Here is a 23,153-nt window from a genome sequence, read left to right on the forward strand (position 1 = left end):
CATTATTTTTATGATTCTCTGCTTTATCTGAATTTCAACTATAATCTAAGAAGCCTTCCCCTTTCCTCCTCACCTCCACCATCTCTACTTCACGCTCTCAGAGTACCCTGTGCATACCTTTATTAAAAATATCCACTATCCTTTCATTCATATGACAAATATTTATGGAGCACCTAATATGTGCCAGGCACCCTTCTAAGTGCTGAGACACAGCAGTGAACATAGCAGACCCTTCCCCTGGGGTTTACATTACATTGCAGGGTAACGTAGATCATTAGATCCCGGTTCCCACAACCAGTCTGTGAGTTTCTTAACATCAGAGGCTCTTTTATTAATCTTTGGATTAATTTTTTGTTCAAGGACTGGAACATAGTGGGTGCTCAATTAAATATTTGTTGAATGACTAATGAAGTGCCTCTGGGACTTGCTGTGGAAACAACTATCTAGGTAGACCAGATGGCTTTACGGAGGAAAGCCCAGACCTCTACTTTGTTGTGCCCCTTGTTTTGAAGCCAACATACTGATGTCTGCTTTGTTTTTTCTGAGTTAGCGTCATAGTTTACACTGTGGGATTCAAGACCACAGCACTGTAGGTATAAGTAATTTTGGGGTCTTGGGGCTGAGGCAAAAATAGTAATGAAAATAATTATAGTTACTGTGTTGATGACATTTGGTTCCATCAATAAACTTCATATATATTATTTCATTTAATGCTCATAACCACATATAAAGTAGACATGATTATCATCATTCCTTTTTGCAGATGAGAGTGACTGAAGCTTGAAACTTCTAGAACTCAAGTCACTTTGAACAAGGTCACACATGTAGTAAGTGGCAGAATTGGGATTCAAACCTGGGTTTTCTGACTTCAAAGCACGTGTACTGACCTGCTCCACTATACTCCTGCCTTCCATAAATTCTGGTCGTATTAGAGCTTTGAGAGCCAGAGCATTGTGTATAGGCACCTAGTAGAGAAATGCGGCTAACTCAGTAGCTTCTTAGTATAAGTGTTCATCTGAAATAACTACAGTCCAAAGCCGGTGTCTTGTGCAAAGTAAGTTCATGGTGTGTATCTTCCCTTAAGATTATTTCTGTGTCACAAAACAAAGGAGTTTATCTACAACAGAGTAGAGGGAGGGTCTGATGAATTTTGCATCGTACAAGGAGGGTTAGTCAGAGGCTAGGGCAGGACAGAGGAGGGTTATTTAGTTCTATCTACACCTCCACAGGGCCTTTGCAAATTGTTCTGCCTGCCTCAGAGTCCATGCCAATATTGATGACAGCTTTCGAATTAGTGACAGAGAAAAGGTTTATTTTATTTACAGCATTTTATTTCTAGAACTTCCTGTATTCAGAACAGCTATTCATATGTTCTTTGTATACTCAGTTTTTTCCCTTCCTCGTTTATCATGTAGTAATTTGTAATTCTGTAATAGCACAAGACTTGGAAATACATTTAAGAATTTATTCCCACTTCTGACCTTCTAAATAAGCTGCTTACAACGACAACATCATCAAGAAAATAGGTTTAGTTCTCCTTACATTCCATATTGAAAAACATGGATAATTTTGAAACTATTAGTTTAGTCTGGCATTCAAGGCTCTCTCTTTATAATTTTAACCTGATCAGTTTTCCCATCCGATCCCACCTTATCTTCTGTCACTTCAGGACACTCTGCCGATCTACTCTAATCCAAGTCCCTCTAGCTTTTGGCACACCAACCTATACACTGAGAAATCCCCTTCCTGTGTTTTCCACAAACCATACTCACCACCAGATCCCAGTTTGAGGCTTCTTTCTTGATATTCTCTCTTAACAGCCCTCCTGGAGATAATCACTCTCTTCTCTGAACTCGTACACTATGTATACCATTCCCTGAGATCCTGGTATATACCACCTGGCATTGTTTACTAACTTTCCATGTCTATGACTCTGATAATCCCAATGGGATTGTTAATTCTTGAGGATCAAGCCAGCTTTAAAATTTGGTGTCTTCCACAGTGTATTGAACATAAAAAAAGGTCACTGAAATTTAAGGGTACTTATATTAATATTACATTAATATTACCTATATTAATATTTAAGTAAGTTAAAGATTTACTCTTCCCTTAAAAAATTAAAAGTATGATAATAAGGTCAAATTTTAATTTAAAATTTGAAACTTCTTTGTATTAAGTACTTTTGCATTAGCTGCTTTCATGTACCGAATGGAGAATTTACCTATTGGCCAATAAGAAATTCTGCTATTTTTAATTTCTTAGTTTGGGATATAAAATTGGGTCTGCTCTGTGAGAACTGAAGTCAGAGATTAGATGCTGGCTGTACTTTGGAACTCTAAAACCTGAAGTTTTAAAGTCTGTCAAACTACTATAAAGGATTTGCCAATATGAAAGTCACCATATTTATGTAATTTTGCTCTCCATCGTGAAAAGGTGGTAGGGTTTTCTTTATTTCAAGGTGCTCCAAATAAATACCTTTCTTTTCTTTCCTATGTCTCTAAAGAAAAAAAAATCAAGAACTACCATACATTGCTGAAAACACGAAAATTTGTAAAAAGAATTAGAATTCTCACTTCATTTAGTAAGGGTCTTGGTTTTGGTGGGGAGGGAGTTAGAAATAACAGTTCATTGTGCAATCATAAAACTTTGTTTTGTTGTTAATATTAATTTATACACTCTGAAAAAGGCCAGAGAATGTTGCATATGGAGAATTCCTCAAATGCTAGGTTTCACCTGAAAATTGTAATAGACTTCACTTTTGAAAATTGAAATTTCAAGTTTAATGGCTAACAGAAATCATAGAATTGATAAAATAACAGAAACATGGGCATGTAAAATATTAAATATGTAAAATACTGAACTTCTGTATCATCACTAATGTATTACTTAATAAAATATATTTAATATATAGCTTAATTCATTTTACATGAATCTCAAATATTAAAAAGGACTCCTTATACCCAATTGATTCTTTATGTCTTCTAAATCACTCTTAGAGATAATATCTCATTTGATCTGTATAACATTTCTATCAGGTAGTCATGGTAGATTTATTAGACGAGGAAGATGAGCTTCCGTACAGGCCTGGGTTTCTCAACCTCGGTCCTGTTAACATTTTAGGCTGGATAATTATTTGTTGTGGGGGGTTGTCCTGTGCATTTTAGGATGTTTAGCAGGATCCCTGGCCTCTACTCCCTAGATGTCCGCAGCAAACCCCCATCCCACCAGTTGCGACATCCAAAAATGTCTCCAGACATTAACAAATGACCTTTGAGGGGCAAAATCTCCCCTCGCTGAGAATCACTGGCACAGGCCCATGGTCACATGGCTAGTGGCAGAGCTAGAGTGAGGACCGAATCCTCCAGCTCCTCAGTACAGAAGCTCAGGCCTCTCCATCATGCTGCCTATGACATGCACCCTGTGCTACCACATAGGATCTCCCGGCTGCCAACAGAAACTTCCAGCCCCAGTGAATAGTTACCTTCTCTCTCAATACATAATCATTTGCATGAACAAAATGTCTCCCTCCTAGGACACCTAAGTAATTCTCTTTCCTATTTTGTTTCCTATAATTCTTCTGAACAATTTTTATACAAACTGTACATGGAAACCTAAGAAGAAGTCCACATACCGCTTTATAAAGTTAGCAAAAAGTATCCGATGTGAGTATCCTAGCCTTCGAATTCTTGCTGTTTCCAGAATTCCTGTGTAGCGAAGCTGTAGCAAGACTTTCTCTTTGTCATATTTTCTTGCCTGACGTTCGTTATTTGGTTTGATGCAACGGACGAAATGAGGTTGGCCCACCACCATTTTAGATAACAAATCCATCAAGGAATACTATAATATACAACAAAAATAAATTTCCCAGTGTAGCATACAAAAACCTAACTTGCAGTCTTTCTTTTATTATAAGAATAAAATCTGAAAGCTCAATGTTACAAATGCTTATGCTAATTCACAGTAAATGGAGAGAAATCTGCATTAATGGAAATTTTATTTATAGTTTATCTTTAAAAAATATAGATTTACTCATAAAAATGTAGATGCAATAACTAGAAACTTAGCTATTAAAACATTGCCTATAAATTCTTAAGGCAACTTTAATTAATAGATAAGATTATTTTTTATACAGTTTGTTTATAAGTAATTATATCCTCTTAGAGAGACTTGCTGAATGACAATATTTAGGCACACAATCTGGTTTCCTGCTTATACTATTAATTTCCTCGTCCAACTCTTTCTTTTTTTTTTTTTTGTGAGGAAGATCAGCCCTGAGCTAACATCCATGCCAATCCTCCTCCTTTTTTTTGCTGAGGAAGACCGGCCCTGAGCTAACATCTATTGCGAATCCTCCTCCTTTTTTTTCTTTTCCCCTTTCTCTCCCCAAAGCCCCAGTAGATAGTTGTATGTCATAGTTGCACATCCTCCTAGTTGCTGTATGTGGGACGCGGCCTCAGCATGGCTGGACAAGCTGTGCGTCGGTGCGTGCCCGGGATCTGAGCCCGGGCTGCCAATAGTGGAGCGCATGCACTTAACCACTAAGCCATGGGGCCGGCCCCCAACCAATCTTTCTTTATAGAAAGTATGCAAGTAAACATTTTAAACTCTGTCAGAATCATCTCCTAGTTTAAAATAAGGACGGAGAAGTTAATGCAGTTTAAAATTAGGACATATTAGGACACAGTTTAAAAATAGTCATAAAAAGAAGAAAATCCATTTAAGTACTCTAATCTGCTCTAGTTTGATAATTTTCTTATTTAGTTTAGAAGTTTTTTAATCGCATAGATATGAAAACTGTATTCTGCAGCAATACCTTATTAAAACAGTAGCCAATTATTGGACAACTAAGTACACTACATTAGGATAATCACGGTTCCACTAAAAGTGGAATCCCAGAAAACTAATTTGTCAAAGGCCAGGATTACAATTTATTGGCAAGATAATAAATGTATGGACATAGATAGCTGTTGACAGCTGGATCTCTTTTAGTGTTGGAAATATAAAAGCTGACAGTTACAAAGCCAGTGCAAACTGAATGCTGGAACTGACAAAGCACTGGATTTGCATGGCTTCCTCTTGGGCACCGAGCCTCAGATGTGATCTTCTTCAAACAGTTGGGTCTGCCATTTTGGAGCCCTTCTTCATTACATTTATCTGTGAGTCATCATTCCTTTAGTCACGCAAAGATCTGCCGGGCACTGGAGATACAAAGGTGGCATTCTAAGCAAGAGCTTACTGTAATTTAGGCATCGGTTTTTCTCAGGGACCAAGGCAGAGTGTTACTACGTTCATTTTTCTCTGCAGAATGAAAAATAACTTTTAAAATATATTACATACTACATGGAATTATCTTCTGTCGCTTTTCACTTCAGCCTGAGGAGTAAGACGACTTTATAAGGACTAATGATTTAAAGATATACACAGTGTTTGATGTCTACAACAGTGGTATGATAATGATCTGGATAGCTCACGTAAAAAAAGAAAATAATCTGACTGTAGGCACTGTCTGTGGTTCAGCCGTGCTGCAGTCCTGATGTAAGGTGAATGTACCAGCACAAATGGGAGATATTAAGCATATAAATGTACTAGGTGCTACTCAAAGATGATTAAGCACACACTGTCTCCTATGAGCTTAGGACTCAAAAAATACTTAATAAAACTATCCAATTAGTTTTAAAAGTATTTTGTGAGTCTGTTAGGGAACTGGATTTATTCATTGAACACTAAGAGTAAGTCTAACCCAGTTTCCTCCTCATCCCCCGCAGTAAATTACAGTCATGCGTTGCTTAACAACGGGGATGTATTCAGAGAAATGTTAGGCGATTTCACTGTTGTGTGAACATGATAGAGTGTACCTACACAGACCTAGATGGTGTAGCCCACTACACACCTAGGCTATCTGGTACTAATCTTATGGGACCACTGTTATATAGGTGGTCCACTGTTGAACAAAACGTTGTTATGTGGCACTTGACTGTATAACTATTAATAATTTCCAAGTTTTAAGTGGTATTTTCTTCATTTTCATTGGCTGGTTAATATGATTTTATCAAAAGAGATAAACAACCAGAACCAATAATGAGGGCAAGGTTATCTAGAGTTCTCCGGAACACAGAGAACACAAGGGCTTTTCGTCCTTTCTTTCTCCCATAGTGTCCAAGGAATACAGGTCACCTTGATTCTATGCTAAGGACACAGTGACTCACTTCCTTGGCATGTTACTGTGTTTCCCTGGTGTCCCCTCTCCTTGCCCCATTCCTACATCAGTTCTATTTTTCTTTTGAGGTTTTCAGCCCGTCTATGTGTAGGGAGATATGGAATGGAGATGGACGCTCACCCTTGTCCTATCTGTCTATCATAAAATCATCCAGGAGTGGGAAGAAGAATTGATAGTTATCATAGCATCAAATTAAAAATCCTTTTAGGTTTTATTCTAGTGGGAATGCATTTGTGTCTATGGACAAATTTTAATCAAGGTGTAGGACTCCATTATGATCGACATGGTATATAATAATTTTATAGGTAAAATATCAAAGTACACCAATCCACAAATTTTTTACTGTATATTCTAATGTGTCATGTATCTAACAAATAGAAAGTAAAATACGTTTAAAATTCTCTTTTGCTAATAGCACTCTGATATTTGCTACTAGCTTTTAATCTGTAACTCTCATTCAGAATAAATAACATTCCTAAGCACAACACATCCTAATTTAATATCTTACTCTGAAATACGATGCAACTGTTTGTGTTTTCATGTTGGTCGTCTCTCTGGCATGACGTGTGGCTTTTCCGGTTTCACCCTAAGAAGACCACGGAAGACAGCGATGCTTCAGTGCATGTTGTACGTCATGATCTACAGGGAGCACGCGGAGTTTCCCCTCAGCGTACCACAGTCCATGCATTCACACACACAAAATAACAAAACGTCACTGACATTTTTACCTTAAGGTAATTGTTTTGTCAGTCTCATTGGAATTTGAATTGGTCTGCCATAGAATGCGATTATCTCTGATCTTAGCTAACACATTTTTAGTTGGTCTTAGTGTAACATTAAAACTAGCTATAAATGATGAGTTAGGAATATATCAGAAATGCGTGGTAGGAGGGAAGTCAAGATGGCGGCGTAGGCAGACTCTGAACTCACCTCCTCCTGTGGACACCACCAATTTACAACTACTCGTGGAAAAATTACCCCTGAGACAGAACTGAAAACTGGATAAGAGGACCTTCTGCAACAACAGACAATCCTAACTGAGGTGGAAGAAGCAGAGACTCCCTTCTGGAGAGAAACAACGCCGCCTTCACAAGCCGCCAGCGTCACGGCCGCCGGGAGCAGCTCACAGGTACGCAGCCTCCCTGGAGGCGCGGGGCCCTGAGCCGGGAGCGCCCCCGCTGTGGGGATTTTGTGGACCCAGCACAATAGACACCAGCGGCATAATATCTGACTGTGCCTGCTGCTAAAGCATTGGGGAGTACCCCCAGAAAACCCGGTTCACAAAGAAACTGAAACTGGCTCTTAAAGGTCCCGCGCGCAAACTCACCCGTCTCAGAAAGCATCCTAAAATCACCAGAAAGAAAGGTGCACAGTGCTTTGGTGAAAAGAGACTCACCTGATAGGCCCTGAGTGCATCTCGGTGAGGGGTGAGACCTCTCCAGGGACCGGGACATTGGCGGCGGCCATTGTTGTGGCCTGGTGTGGGCGTGCTGACACACACACCATTGGAGTTCTCCCTGGGGCCTGCTAGCCCAGGGTCTGCTCCACCCGCTAGAGCACCGATTTAATCCAGCTCAGCCAGGGCAGGCAGCCCACCCTAAAGACTGGCCCCACCCAACAAGCCCTCAGGCAACTTGTGGGCCTGCATAGATTGGTGACTGGATTCTCTGCAGCCTGGCAACTGAGCTGACTGCAGTGGGGCAGGGCGTGCACAAGGAGCGGGTGGAGAGTGTGAGGCAGTGGCAGAGTGTGTGGGGCTGCCGCCGTGGAGAGACTGGGTCCGCTTTGGGAGGTCGGGGCACGCACACGGGGCAGGACTGTGTTGACTGTGTGTGTGGACCTGTGGGCGGCAGGGCTTGTCAGCTGCAGAAGACTTGTGCTTCTCAAAGACCCACATAGGGGGTTTGCCCCACCTTCCAAAGCCTGAAACAATTGGGTGCTCCCGTGCCTGAGGCCAGCCCCACCCAGCTGCAATCCTCAGAGAAGTGACAAGAGACATAAAGGCTGGAGGCTTATAGCAATTGTAAGCCCCTGAGCCTAACAACTTGCCACACTGGGGGCCTACTCACTTAAAAGAAATACTGCAACACAAATGTGGTATTAGAACTTGCAGCCAACTGTGCTGGGGCTCCCCACACCTGATAAAGAGACTGAAGGGCCCACAACAACTACAAGCAGCTGAGCATTACAACAGCTGGCCAGGAGCATAACTCGGCCTCCCTGGGCACCTACAGGGAGAGCAAACAGGCCACAACAGAAGGACACACGAGCCCACATAGGGGTCTCCCCTGGAATATTGAGAACTGAGGGAAGCACACTGGAAGCCTCCTAAGGCATCACTTATATAAGGTCACCTATCCAAGAGCAGGAGACATAGCTGACCTACCTAATACGTAGACACAAGCACAGGGAAAGAGGCAAAATGAGGAGGCAAAAGAATACATTCCAAGTAAGGGAACAGGACAAAACCCCAGAAAAGGAACTAAGTGAAACAGAAATGAGCAACCTACCTGACAGAGAGTTCAAACTAAGAGTGTTAAGGATGCTCACTGATGTGGGGAGAAGAATAGATGAACTCAGTGAGAATGTCAACAAAGAAATGGAAGATATAAAAAAGAACCAATCAGAAATGAAGAATACAATACTGGAAATGAAAAATTCACTAGAGGGACTCAAAAGCAGAGTAGAGGATACAGAAGAACGGATCTGTGAGCTGGACGAAAGACTAGAAGAAATTACTCAAGCTGAACAGGTAAAAGAGAAAAGAATTAAAAAGAGTGAGGACAGTCTAAGGGACCTCTGGGAAAACATCAAGCACACTAACATTCGTGTTATAGGTGTCCCGGAAGGAGAAGAGCGAGACAAAGGGGCAGAGAATCTATTTCAAGAAATAATAGATGAAAACTTCCCTAACCTAAGGAAGGAAACAGACATCCAGGTACAGGAAGCACAGAGAGCCCCAAACAAGATAAACCCAAAGAGGCCCACACCAAAACACATCATAATCAAAATGTCCAGAATTAAAAATAAAGAGAGAATCCTAAAAGCTGCAAGAGAAAGTCAAGTTACATACAAAGGAAACCCCATAAGGCTATCAGCTGACTTCTCTGCAGAAACCTTACAGGCTAGAAGAGAGTGGCACGATATATTTAAAGTGCTGAAAGGAAAAAAGTTACAACCAAGAATACTCTACCCAGCAAGGTTATCATTCAAAATGGAAGGAGAGATAAAAAATTTCCCAGACAAGCAAAAATTAAAGGAGTTTGTTAAGAAGAAACCAGTGCTCTAAGAAATGTTAAAGGGACTGATTTAAGGGAAAAGAGAAGACCACAAATAGGAAAAATTATCTATTTCCATGATAAGAACGTAATGGATACAAATGCACAAAAAAGATGTTAGATATGATATCAAAAACATAAAAGGAGGAAGGAGGGGAATTAAAGAGTAGAGCTTTCAGACAGAGGTCAAACTAAAGAGACCATCAATTCTGTATAGAAGAAGAAAGGAACAGAAAATGACTACTAAAACGCTGAGGAAAAAAAAAAAGTTAAAAAATGGCAGTAAGTACATACTTATCAATAGCTACTTTAAACGTCAATGGACTAAATGCTCCAATTAAAAGGCATAGGGTGGCTGACTGGATGAAAAAACAAGACCCATATATATGCTGCATACAAGAGACACACTTCAGACCTAAAGACACTCACAAACTGAAAGTGAAGGGATGGAAAAAGATACTCCACGCAAATGGCGATGAAAAGAAAGCTGGGGTAGCAGTACTCATATCAGACAAAATAGACTTTAAAACAAAAACTGTAAAAAGAGACAAAGAAGGGCATTACATAATGATCAAGGGAACAATCCAACAAGAGGATATAACACTTGTAAATATCTATGCACCCAATGTAGGTGCACCTAAATATATAAAGCAATTATTAACAGACATAAAAACAGAAATAGACAGTAACACAATAATAGTAGTGGACTTTAATACTCCACTTACACCAACGGATAGGTCATCCAAACAGAAAATCAACAAGGAAAGATTGGCCTTAAACGACACACTAGAACAGATGGACCTAGTAGATACATACAGAGCATTCCATCCAAAAACTGAAGAATACACGTTCTTTTCAAATGCACATGGAACATTATCCAGGATTGATCACATATTAGGCCACAAAACGAGTCTCCATAAATTTAAGAGGATTGAAATAAAACCAAGCATCTTTTCTGACCACAATGGTATGAAACTAGAAATCAACTATAGGAAGAAAATCAGAAAAGCCACACATACGTGGAGATTAAACAAAATGCTACTGAACAATGACTGGGTCAATGAAGAAATCAAAGAAGAAATCAAAAAATACCTGGAGACAAATGAAAATGAAAATACGACATGCCAGAATTTATGGGATACAGCAAAAGCGGTTCTAAGAGGGGAGTTTATAGCGATACAGGCCTATCTCAACAAACAAGAAAAATCTCAAATAAACAATCTAACAATGCACCTAAAGGAACTGGAAAAAGAACAAACCAAGCCCAAAATCAGTAGAAGAAGGGAAATAATAAAAATCAGAGCAGAAATAAATGAAATAGAGACCCAAAAAACAATAGAAAAAAATTAATAAAACCAAGAGCTGGTTCTTTGAAAAGATCAACAAAATTGACAAACCTTTAGCTAGACTCACCAAGAAAAAAAGAGAGAAGGCACAAATAAGTCAAATCAGAAATGAAAGAGGAGACATTACAACAGACACCTCAGAAATACAAAAGATTATAAGAGAATACTATGAAAAGTTATATGCCAACCAATTTGACAATCTGGAAGAAATGGATAAATTCTTAGAATCATACAACCTTCCAAAATTGGATCAAGAAGAAGTAGAGAATTTGAATAGACCAATCACCAGTAAGGAGATCGAAACAGTAATCACAAACCTCCCTAAAAATAAAAGTCCAGGACCAGACGGCTTCCTGGTGAATTCTACCAAACATTCAAAGAAGACTTAATACCTATTCTTCTCAAACTCTTCCAAAAAATTGAGGAGGGGGGGAAGCTCCCTAACTCATTCTATGAAGCCGACATTACCCTGATACCAAAACCAGACAAGGACAACACAAAAAAAGAAAATTACAGGCCAATATCACTGATGAACATCGATGCAAAAATCCTCAACAAAATACTAGCAAATCGCATACAACAATACGTTAAAAAGATTATACACCATGATCAAGTGGGATTTATTCCAGGTATGTAGGGATGGTTTAACGTTCGCAAATCAATCAACGTGATACACCACACTAATAAAATGAAGAATAAAAATCACATGATCATCTCAATAGATGCAGAGAAAGCATTTGACAAGATACAGCATCCATTTATGATAAAAACACTGAATAAAATGGGTATAGAAGGAAAGTACCTCAACATAATAAAGGCCATATATGAGACACCCACAGCTAATATCATCCTCAAAGGTGAAAAACTGAAAGCTATCCCTCTAAGAACAGGAACCAGACAAGGATGCCCACTGTCACCACTCCTATTTAACATAGTACTGGAAGTCCTAGCCAGAGCAATCAGGCAAGAGAAAGAAATAAAAGGGATCCAAATTGGAAAGGAAGAAGTGAAACTGTCACTATTTGCAGATGACATGATTTTATATATAGAAAACCCTAAAGAATCCACCAGAAAACTCTTAGAAGTAATAAACGAATATGGTAAAGTTGCAGGATACAAAATCAACATACAAAAATCAGTTGCATTTCTGTACACTAACAACGAAGTAGCAGAAAGAGAAATTAAGAATACCATCCCATTTACAATTGCAACAAAAAGAATAAAATACCTAGGAATAAACTTAACCAAAGAGGTGAAAGATCTGTACACCGAAAACTATAAAACATTGCTGAAAGAAATTGAAGAAGACACAAAGAAATGGAAAGATATCCCGTGCTCTTGGATTGGAAGAATTAACATAGTTAAGATGTCCATACTTCCTAAAGCCATCTATAGACTCAATGCAATCCCTATCAAAGTTCCAACATTTTTCACAGAAATAGAGCAAAGAATCCTAAAATTTATATGGAACAACAAAAGACCCCAAATAGCTAAAGGAATCCTGAGAAAAAAGAACAAAGGTGGAGGTATCACACTCCCTGATTTCAAAATATACTACAAAGCTATAGTAACCAAAACAGCATGGTACTGGCACAAAAACAGACACACAGATCAATGGAATAGAATTGAAAGCCCAGAAATAAACCCACACACCTATGGACAGCTAATCTTTGACAAAGGAGCCAAGAACATACAATGGGGAAAAGAAAGTCTCTTCAACAAATGGTGTTGGGAAAACTGGATAGCCACATGCAAAAAAATGAAAGTAGACCCTTACCTTACACCATACACAAAAATTAAGTCCAAATGGATTAAAGATTTGAATGTAAGACCTGAAACTATGAAACTTCTAGAAGAAAACATAGGCAGTACGCTCTTCGACATCGGTCTTAGCAACATATTTTCAAGCACCATGTCTGACTGGGCAAGAGAAACAATAGAAAAAATAAACAAATGGGACTACATCAAACTAAAAAGCTTCTGCACAGCAAAGGAAACCATCAACAAAACGAAAAGACAACCTAACAATTGGGAGAAGATATTTGCAAACCATACATCTGATAAGGGCTTAATCTCCAAAATATATAAAGAACTCATGCATCTCAACAACAAAAAAACTAACAACCCAATAAAAAAATGGGCAAATGACCTGAACAGACATTTCTCCCAAGAAGATATACAGATGGCCAACAGACACATGAAAAGATGTTTAAAATCATTAACTATCAGGGAAATGCAAATCAAAACTACAATGAGATATCACCTCACGCCTGTCAGAATGGCTATAATTAACAAGACAGGAAACAACATGTGTTGGAGAGGATGTGGAGAGAAGGGAACTCTCATACACTGCTGGTGGGAGTGCAAACTGGTGCGGCCACTATGGAGGACAGTATGGAGATTCCTCAAAAAATCAAGGATAGAGCTCCCATATGATCCAGCTATTCCACTGCTGGGTATTTATCCAAAGAACTTGAAAACACCAGTGAGTAAAGATACATGCACCCCTGTGTTCACTGCAGTGTTATTCACAATAGCCAAGATTTGGAAGCAACCTAAATGCCCATCAAGGGACGAATGGATAAAGAAGATGTGGTATACATACACAATGGAATACTACTCAGCCATAAGACACGATGAAATCCAGGCATTTGTGACAACATGGATGGACATTGAGGGTATTATGCAAAGTGAAATAAGTCAGAGGGAGAAGGTCAAATACCGTATGATTTCCTTCATTAAGTAGTAGATAATAACAACAATAAACAAACACATAGAGACAGAGATTGGATTGGTGGTTACCAGAGGGGAAGGGGGGAGGGAGGAGGGTGAAAGGGATAATTCGGCATATGTGTGTGGTGATGGGTTGTAATTAGTATTTGGGTGGTGAACATGATGTAATCTATGCAGAAATAGAAGTACAATGATGTACACCTGAAATTTATACAATGTTATAAACCAATGTTACTGCAATAAACAAAAAATTAAAAAAAAAAAAAGAAATGGATGATTATTTTGGTGACTAGCGGTAATACAAACATAACATAAATATTTGTTTAAGCAGAAAAAAAGATCAGAGGGAGAAAGACTAAGGAAAAGGTTGTTCATTTTTAGGAGCACACAAATGTTGCCACTGTAAAGGTTAGATTCTTAGAATCACTGCCATGAAACATGCATTTTCTTACCTTTGTCAGGTTGATTGATTTTTCCGAAGTCCTCATTTGATAGTTTGCTATATTTTGAGTTTTAGAATGTGGCAGATTACCTGTGGCAATGGAGATAAAATTAATATACCTTTTCGAATCCTTAATGGCTAGAAGATTGACCCCATTTACTTAAATGTTAAATTAAGCATGGCTGACCCCACAATATTCAGACCCACATGCTTGGTTAACTATTTATTGAGAAACTTAGGGATAAAATAATATTATGTGAAAATTTGTAACAAATTTTAAATTCAGAAAAACTCCAGATTGGAGAAAAGAAAAGGTAGAGTAAATGTTGGATTTCCTTGTAATTGCTACAAGATATAGGGGTGATTATGATAAAGGGACCAATTTGCTTCTTTTTTGTGTTTGTTAAATGGCATACGAGATTTTCTTTAATGCAAAAGTAAGCTTTACAATGGGCCTTAAAAATCATACGGATCATTAATTCACATGAAGTGGCTATAAGCAAATCAAGTGTGGTTGACAGCAACGGACATTTTCAACCTAACATTCAGAAATATGTGTCTGGTGCTAGGGTTAAATAAAAGTACACAACCCAAGGCCATGAAAAAATTACGATGTAGTGAAAAGATTACGGCCTTGGAAGCCAGGAAGACCTGGGTTTGAATACCAGCCGTAATACTTAAATTGTGTTGCCCATGGATCATTTACTTAGTCTCTGAGTTGTAGTTTGAATCTATAAAATGGGGATAATGAGGCCTATCTCACAGAATTTTGATATGTGATAGTATGTGTGGCACATGGTAGGTGCCTAGAAATATTAGTTCACTTTCACGCGTCTCCCACCCCTAACCAAGCACAATTAACTAACCAACTAACCAACCAGCAATCATCCTAATAGCAATATTCAAAATATCTCCAGAATTCAGTACCACTTCAGAAAGATTATTTTTCTTCACTCTCATTCTTTTTTTTTTTTTGTGAGGAAGATCAGCCCTGAGCTAACATCCATGCCAATCCTCCTCCTTTTTTTGCTGAGGAAGACCGGCCCCGAGCCAACATCTATCACCAATCCTCCTCCTTGTTTTTCCCCAAAGCCCCAGTAGATAGTTGTATGTTATAGTTGCACATCCTTCCAGTTGCTGTATGTGGGATGCGGCCCCAGCGTGGCCGGAGAAGCGGTGCGTTGGTGCGCGCCAGGGATCTGAACCCGGGCTGCCAGTAGTGGAGCACGAGCACTTAACCGCTAAGCCACGGGGCTGGCCCTTTTTTTTTTTTGGGGGGGGGGGGGGGGAGAAGATCAGCCCTGAGCTAATATCCATGCCAATCCTTCTCTTTTTGCTGAGGAAGACCGGCTCCGAGCTAACATCCATTGCCAATCCTCCTTTTTTTTTTTTCCCAAAGCCCCACTAGATAGTTGCATGTAATAGTTGCAATCCACTCTTATTCTTTTAGGTGATAAATAGAGGCGACATGTGTCTGGCCAATCCCTCACATTCTTTGTGGTTGCAAAAGACTGACTCTGAGATGGTGCAGGAAAGAAGGCTACCTGGGTTGTGGCTGGCAGTGCCTCTGCTCTGCTCACGTCCCCCTTCCCTCGTTCCTCCAGGAAAAGTGCTGAGATGGGTGTGTGTGATGACTTTCGTGCTGGGCTGAGACTGCATACTGCACTCTTGAGTCTCCAAGTGTGGAACTTACTGAGGCCAGCAGAGTGGACAGAGAGTAACAGGTGACCTTCAGAGGGGCAACTGCAGGAATTTCACTTATTGTTCTCTCTCTCTTTTTTTTTAAGGATTACCAGGGAAAGTTTTGGAAAAAAATTACCACAGACTTGGAAGATTCTTGGAAACATGATGAATACACAAAGTTCACATTAATTAGGATAGACCCATTACTTAATAGATACCATGACTTAATATTAGCCAAATAAGAACTAAAGTTTTAAGTTTATTTGGAAACTTAAAAAGTAGAGGAAACTCAGTCAAGGATTAATAATTTCACTGTAACAAAATTTATACACTAGTCATCAAATTATTTAACAACAAAATAAACAAAGCCTTTTAGAAATTCATCTATGCATATCAACAGGAACTAAAATGAGCAGATCTTAATTTCAGAAAATATATCCAGTTTCCTTTTATAGTTGGCCTGATGAAGAAACCTGTGATAAACCAAACTAGAGATGTGAGCTGCAGGAATTGTGGTGCATTTTCCCCTAATAATGGCTAAACTATATTTCATATTTGAAGTCACACATGCAAAGGGCCACGGTTATTTTAGAGTCTTGGAGAATCAGCATATGGAGAATTGAAGAACCTGAACTTTCAAGACTACTTCTAAGACTTCCCAGTGGGGTAATGTTAGGAAAGCTGCCCAGCATTTCCAAGCCTCGACATCTCATCTGTAAAAGTAGCACCTCCTTATAACGTTGTTCTTAGGAGCAAAGAAAAGTACTCAGCACAGTGCCTAGCACACTGCAGTCTCTAAACAAAGTTATCTATTATTATTATTATATGTTTGCACACCTAAGTGAATATAAAACCCAAATGCCTTTAATAGCTTGGAAGTTCTCAGTTACTGAAACACCTTTGACTATGAAGTGCTTCTTTTCTCCCCGGCCAACTAGACGCTGTTCTGCTCATAGTCAGGAGACATAACATAGTATCGAGAACCTGGCTGCATATTTTATAAGGGTGGAAAACATGAAATTAGATGCATAGATGCTGTTGGTGGATATAGAAAGAGATGGCTATTGCTAAAATCAAAACAGAAGACTTTTACTTCTGGGTAAGATCAAGTAACACAGATTGAATTAACTGAAACAACTAAAAAAACATACAAAGTATATGGAACAATAGTTTTTTTTTCTTTCCATTTTTTTATTGTAGTAAAATACACATAACATAAAATTTAGCATCTTAACCATTTTTTTTCCTGAGGAAGATTTGCCCTGAGCTAACATCTGTTGCCAATCTTCCTCTTTTTTTGCTTGAGGAAGATTAGCCCTGAGCTAACATCCCTGCCAATCTTCGTCTATTTTGTATGTGGGTTGCCACCACAGCACGTGATGAGTGGTGTAGGTCCACGCCAAGGATCCAAACCTGCAAACCTGAGCCGCCAAAGCGGAGCACGCTAAACTTAACCACCAGGCCATGGGGCCAGCCCCCTTAACCATTTTTAAGTGTATAGTTCAGTGGTACTAAATATATTCATAATGTTGTGCAACCATGACCACCATCCATCTCCATAACTCTTTCATCTTGTAAAACTGAAACTCTATACACATTAAAATACTAACTCTCCATTCCTCCCACCCCTAGACCCTGGCAACCACCATTCTACTTTTTGTCTCTATGACTGACTACTCTAAGCACCTCATATAAATGGAATCACACAGTATTTGTCTAGGAACACCAGTTTTTATACATTGTGCATCAAACAGTATAGGACATCCATCCCTGAGAGGGGAAACAAATGAGGTGAGCCCTGTGATTACCCCAGCTTTCTGACTGAAGAGGTTTTATGCTGCAGTGTAGGAAGGCGAACCCAGGTGAAGCCCAGGTCAAAAAACCAGATGCAACCAATAGAAAACAAATAGCAAGGTGGTAGAGTCAAACCCAATCATATCATTAATCATATTAAATGTAAATGGTCTGATCACCCCAATTAAAAGACAGAGATTGTCAAATAAGATTTAAAAAAGCAAGGCCCAACTATATGCTGTCTATAAAAACCCACTTTAAACATACACACAAAAATAAGTTGAAATTAAAAGTATAAAAAACGATTTACCATTCAACCCCTAAACATAAGAAAGCTGGAGTCTTCATATTAATATCAGGCAAAGTAGATTTCAGAACAAAGAATATTACCGGGGTAAAAAGGGTCATTTAATAATAATAAAGGGGTCTATTCATCAAGAAGATATAACAATTCTAAATGTTTATGCACCCAATAATAGACCTTAAAAATACATGAAGCAAAACTTGATAGAAATGAAAGGCAAAATAGATAAACTGACAATTATGGTCATATTTCAAAACCCTTCCCTCAGTAATTGATAGAACCAGGAGAGAGAAAACCTGTAAGGATACAGAAGACTTGACCAATACTTTCTATCAAGTTGACCTAATTGACATTTACAGAACATTCCACCCAAGAACAGCAGAATTATTTTCAAGTGCAAATGAAACATAAAACAAGATAGACCATATTCTGGGCCATAAAACATGTCTCAGTAAATTTAAATGGATTAAATCGTACAAAGTATGCTTTCTGAGCTCTATGGAATTAAATTAGAAGTCCGTAACAAAAAGATATCTGGAAAATCCCAATATACTTAGAAATTAAATATTATTTGTAAATAACTCATATATTTGCATATATTAGGAAAGGAGAAATATTTTCTTAAATCATTGATGTAAGTTTTCACCTCAGAAATTAGTAAAAGACAGACTAAAACCCAAAGTAAATAGAAGAAAGGAGGCAATAAAGATAAAAGCAAAAAAAGAAAAAAAATCTACAAAATAGAAAGCAAAACCAACAGAAAAAAATCAATGAAACCATAAACTGGTTCTTTGAGAATATCAATAAAGTTGATAAGTCTCTAGAAAATCTATCAAGAATAAAATGAGAGAGGACACAAATTATCAATATCAGTAAATGATATTGTTGATTTAATCCATTTATTAATTATGGATATGATTTAATCCATTTAAATTTACAGAATGAGAGAGCTGACATAACTTCAAGATCTACAGATATTAAAAAGATATCAATTTATGTAAATAAATTTTACATAGATGAAGTAGACAAAGCTCTTAAAAGGCACAACCTACTAAAGCTCTTTCAAAAAATTAGATAAATAGCCTTATATTTATTAAATAAATTGAATTTGTCGTTAAAAACAACCCTTCAGGCCCAAATGGCCTCACTGGTGAATTCTACAAAGCAATTTAGGAAGAAGTAATACTCATTCTACTTTTCCTCAAAATTGAATAGAAGGCAATACTTCTCAATTCATTCTATGATGCCAGCATTACAGTGATTCCAAAATCAGAAAAAAAAATTAGAAGAAAACTACAGTTCTATATCTCTCATGAACAAAGTGCAAAAATGTTTCTTAACAAAATGTTAGTGAATTGAATCCAGCAATAAATAAAAGTCCGATGCATCATGACCGTGTCAGGTTCTTTGCAGGAATAATAAGTTGGTATAACATTTAACAATCAATCAATGTAACTTGCCATATTTGTAGATTATAAAAAACCCAAATGAATGATCATCTCAATAGATGCAGAAAAAGCATTGGCCCAGAATATCGAATTGACAAAATTCAAACACGCATGCTTGATAAAAACTCAGCAAACTAGGAATAGAGAGTAACTTCCTCCTCCTGATCAAGTACCTCTATGAAAAACCTACAGCTAACATCATACTTAATGGGGAAAAACTGAAAGCTTTTCCCCTAAGACCAGGAATAAGGCAGGAATGTTCAACTCTTGCCACTTGTATTCGACATTGCATTGGTGATTCTCGCCAGTGCAACCAGGCAAGATGAAGAAACAAAAAGTAAACAAAACGGAAAAGAAAGGGCAAACTCTTTATTCACAGATGACATGATCATCTATGTAGAAAATACTTTGGAATTTACAAAAAAAAGCTACTCTAATAAATGAGTTTAGCAACGTTGCAGGGCAAAAGATCAATATACAAAAATCAATTGGATTTCTATATGCTAGCAACATACAGAATCTGAATTAAAAATTACCATTTTAATAGCATAAAGATGTGATATACTAGCAGATAATCTGACAGATGTGCCAGACTTATACACTGAGAGAAATTAAGGAAGACTTAAATAAACGCAGAACTACATTGTGCTCCGTGATTGGAAGACTCAATATTGTGCAGATATCAGTTCTCCCAAAATTAATCTACAGCTTTAGTACATCCCAATCAAAGTCTTGCCAGGATTTTTGGTAGAAATTGACAAGCTCATTCTAAAATTTATATGGAAAAGCAAAGGAATTATAATTGCCTGAACAACTCTGAAAAAGAAGAACAAAGTTGGGTATCTTATACTACATGATTTCAAAATTTTTTATAAAGCTACAGTAATCAAGAGTGTGGTATTGGCATAAAGATAGACAAATATCAGTGACACACAATAGAGAGTCTAGAACCTGTAGACATTTATAGTCAATTGATTTTCAACAAGGGTGCCCAAGTAATTCAATGGGGGAAAGAACAACCTTTTCAACGATTGGGGCCCGAACAACTGCATGGGGGCAGGGACGAGTGGAGCGAGGGATTACAGGGTCAGGAGGAAACGTCATTTGGGGGTGATGAATATGCTCACTACTGATTGTGGTGATGGTTTCACAGGTGTTTAGGTGTGTCAAAAACTCATCAAATTTTACTTTCACAAACTCATCCAATTTTACTGTCTAAATATGCGCTGTTCATTGTATGTCAGTTATACCACCACAAAACTATAAAAAAAGAAACAAAGAGAACAATTTTAAACTCCAATGAAGAAAAACAACCCCAACTACATTTTTTCTACTAAAAAGCAAACACAAGGATGATATGATTGGGTGGAGCAAAGGCATGTGAGTTTTTAATCAATAAGGAAGACCTCGCTAAACCTGTAGGACCTCAAAGAACCATTCAGACGCTGCTCACTCCTGAAACAGCAGACAATTCTGAACTCTTCGGAGGCGAGCACATTCTTCTAGTGAGTAGCTAGGATACCACCATGTTTTCTAGTGAGTGCTTCAAACACTTTTCTTTAATGAAAACCTAGCTTCTTTATATCTATTTTTATATTTTCTTCAGATGGTTTGGGCAGAAGATATTAATAAAGATATATTTAGTGAGGTGAAAACAAACCAACATGAAAAACTGAGGGTGATACTCATGAAAATCAGTCAGACACTACTTGATGGGGCCCGAGGAACATTTTCGGTTAAAGAAAATGGCCTTAGCTTACCTGTTTTTGTCAGAGGGTGGTTGACTAGTTGCCGGATTACACTGTTTTCTGATGACCTCAAGAGCAGCACAATATCAGTTGGAAGAGTGTCTCTGTTTTTAGCTAAGAACCCACTTGCATTATAGAGGACCTGTTGATGAAGTATGCTATCGTCATTATCACAATCAATGAGGTCACTGTCATCACCATTATTATCATCATCATCATCAATACAGAGCTTACTCTCTGCTGAGTCACAGGTATACAAAGACCTATAAAGGCAGTCCCTTATAACTTGGTTGGAAAAGCAAACCCCTCCAAGTTTACATCATATCTTGTCAGAGAAAAATTTGTTTCTCACTGATTTTGAGTCGAAATGACCAAAGAGGTTTGATTCCTCTCATTTATTATATTGGAAATGTGGTGTGTTTCCTTCCTCTATTTGGAGGGTTGGGGGTGGCATTAAGCAAGCATACTGGGGCCACCAAGACATTCTCATTTCTGCGACAACTGATTCACTTGCAGCGAATTGGCGGTTACAGATTTTTGTCTCAGTAGTAGTGTTGTCTAAATATGCTGTGGGCATTTGTGTTTCTGGCACTTATAAATAATTTTAAGACTTTCTAAAGATCAATGTAACCCAGATTTCTGTAGGATGACCCAATATGGTTGTTGCTATGGACCGAATAGAATTGTGTCCCTCCAAAATTAATATGTTGAATCCCTAACCTCCAATATGTCAGTATTTGGAGATATGATCTTTAAGAAGGTAACTAAGGTTAATGAAGTCATAAGGGTGGGGCCCTAATCCCACAGGACTGATATCCTTACAAGAAGAGGCAGATACATGAGAGATCTCTCTCTACCTCATCACATACACAGAGAAGGCCATATTAGGACATTGCAAGACGGCAGCCATCTGCAAGCCAGGAAGAGAGGTCTCGCCAGACACCAACCCTGCTGGCATCTTGATTTTGGACTTCTAGCCTTTAGAACTGTGAGAAAATTAATTTCTGTTGTTTAAAAAACCCAGCTTGTGATATTTTTGTTATGGCAGCCAGAGTAGACTAATACAATTGTTAAAAACAACTGGATAAAATGATTACAGGGAATTCTTAATGGATGTTTTAAAAGAGGTTTATTTGGAAGATAGTATATTTTATTTTGTTTATGGATTTCTCATTCTGTGCATTCTTTCTTGATTTTAATATGTTTTTAGTCCTCCAATATTTATAACATCATTCTGAGGGAAGGACCTGTTATTCTCTGCAGAAGGGAAAGAAAGCATTCTCTGGGTGTAGGACAGTGTATCTGAGGTTTGCTCTGGTGTGGGAATGTGTATCTATCAATGCACAAACATTTCTTCCTTTAACTGCATAATAGCCCATTAGTCAATTCCATCTATCTAGGCTAGCTCAGTTATCTGACTATACCTCCAGACTGGCACCTTCTCTTGTTGGGAGAGAGGAGAGACAAAGGCTGCCATGGAGAGAGAAGCACCTCCAAAAAGGCAGTTTATATAAAAGGTTCCCAGTTATCATTAAAGAAAGGAAAAAAATCGGTACCCATTGCCAGCCAATCACACCCAAAGCCAAATCTTAGGATCAGAAAGATGGACTCTTTGAGGCTTGCTTCTTTCTTTTCTTTCTTGTTTTCCCTTAGTTGCTTAATAAAAATTCCTCTAGAAAAACTATAACCTTGTGTTTGTCACACTAAGAGAAGGATTTTTTTTTTTTTTTTACCTTTTCAGGCTAGATGCTAGAAGTGGATGCCCTGGAATGGGGGTGGTTGGCAAAGGATAGGACAGATTGTGGGAAGTTGGAGAGCAGAGTTAGGACCAGACAGGGGCAGAAAAAGATAGCTATCCCATTATAACCATCTATAAACATTTTGGCCCATAATTTTCATGTCTACCTTTACTATTTGACAAAAGACTAAAGAGAAATTCAGCCATAATTCTTCAAAGTTCTTACCTTTCCTGCATAATGGTGAATTCCAAAACTAAGTTCCATTCTTTTGGGCCTCCAGAAGTACTGTGATTTCAGGTTACCTTCAAATTTTTCTATGGAAAAAAAATTGAACTCCAATATCAAGCATGTAGGACATCTTTAGAAAATATTGACAGAATCATCTCTCTCACCATAAAACAAACAATGTGCAATGAAAAAA

General features: G+C 38.2%; 1 protein-coding gene across 13 annotated transcripts in view; it reads right to left on the bottom strand.

Moving 5' to 3' along the window:
- MYO3A (myosin IIIA) overlaps positions 1–23,153 on the bottom strand; it is a 214,361-nt gene that overhangs the window by 44,746 nt on the left and 146,462 nt on the right. For 12 of the 13 annotated variants that reach the window (XR_015549326.1, XM_087420695.1, XM_087420692.1 and 9 more), the window contains 5 exons: positions 22,958–23,046; positions 21,006–21,135; positions 14,027–14,106; positions 6,726–6,803; positions 3,632–3,837 (listed from right to left, as the gene is read on the bottom strand). Coding sequence is in view for 12 of the 13 variants with exons in the window: in XM_087420695.1 (XP_087276821.1) it covers positions 3,632–3,837; positions 6,726–6,803; positions 14,027–14,106; positions 21,006–21,135; positions 22,958–23,046 (583 nt within the window). In the remaining variant the exon portion in view is untranslated. The remainder of the gene's footprint in view (positions 1–3,631; positions 3,838–6,725; positions 6,804–14,026; positions 14,107–21,005; positions 21,136–22,957; positions 23,047–23,153) is intronic. The other variant, XM_087420696.1, reaches the window with a different exon arrangement.

This window comes from Ceratotherium simum, chromosome 32, assembly GCF_057802395.1.
Source record: "Ceratotherium simum simum isolate JZ-2026a chromosome 32, ASM5780239v1, whole genome shotgun sequence".
Lineage (NCBI taxonomy): Eukaryota > Metazoa > Chordata > Mammalia > Perissodactyla > Rhinocerotidae > Ceratotherium > Ceratotherium simum.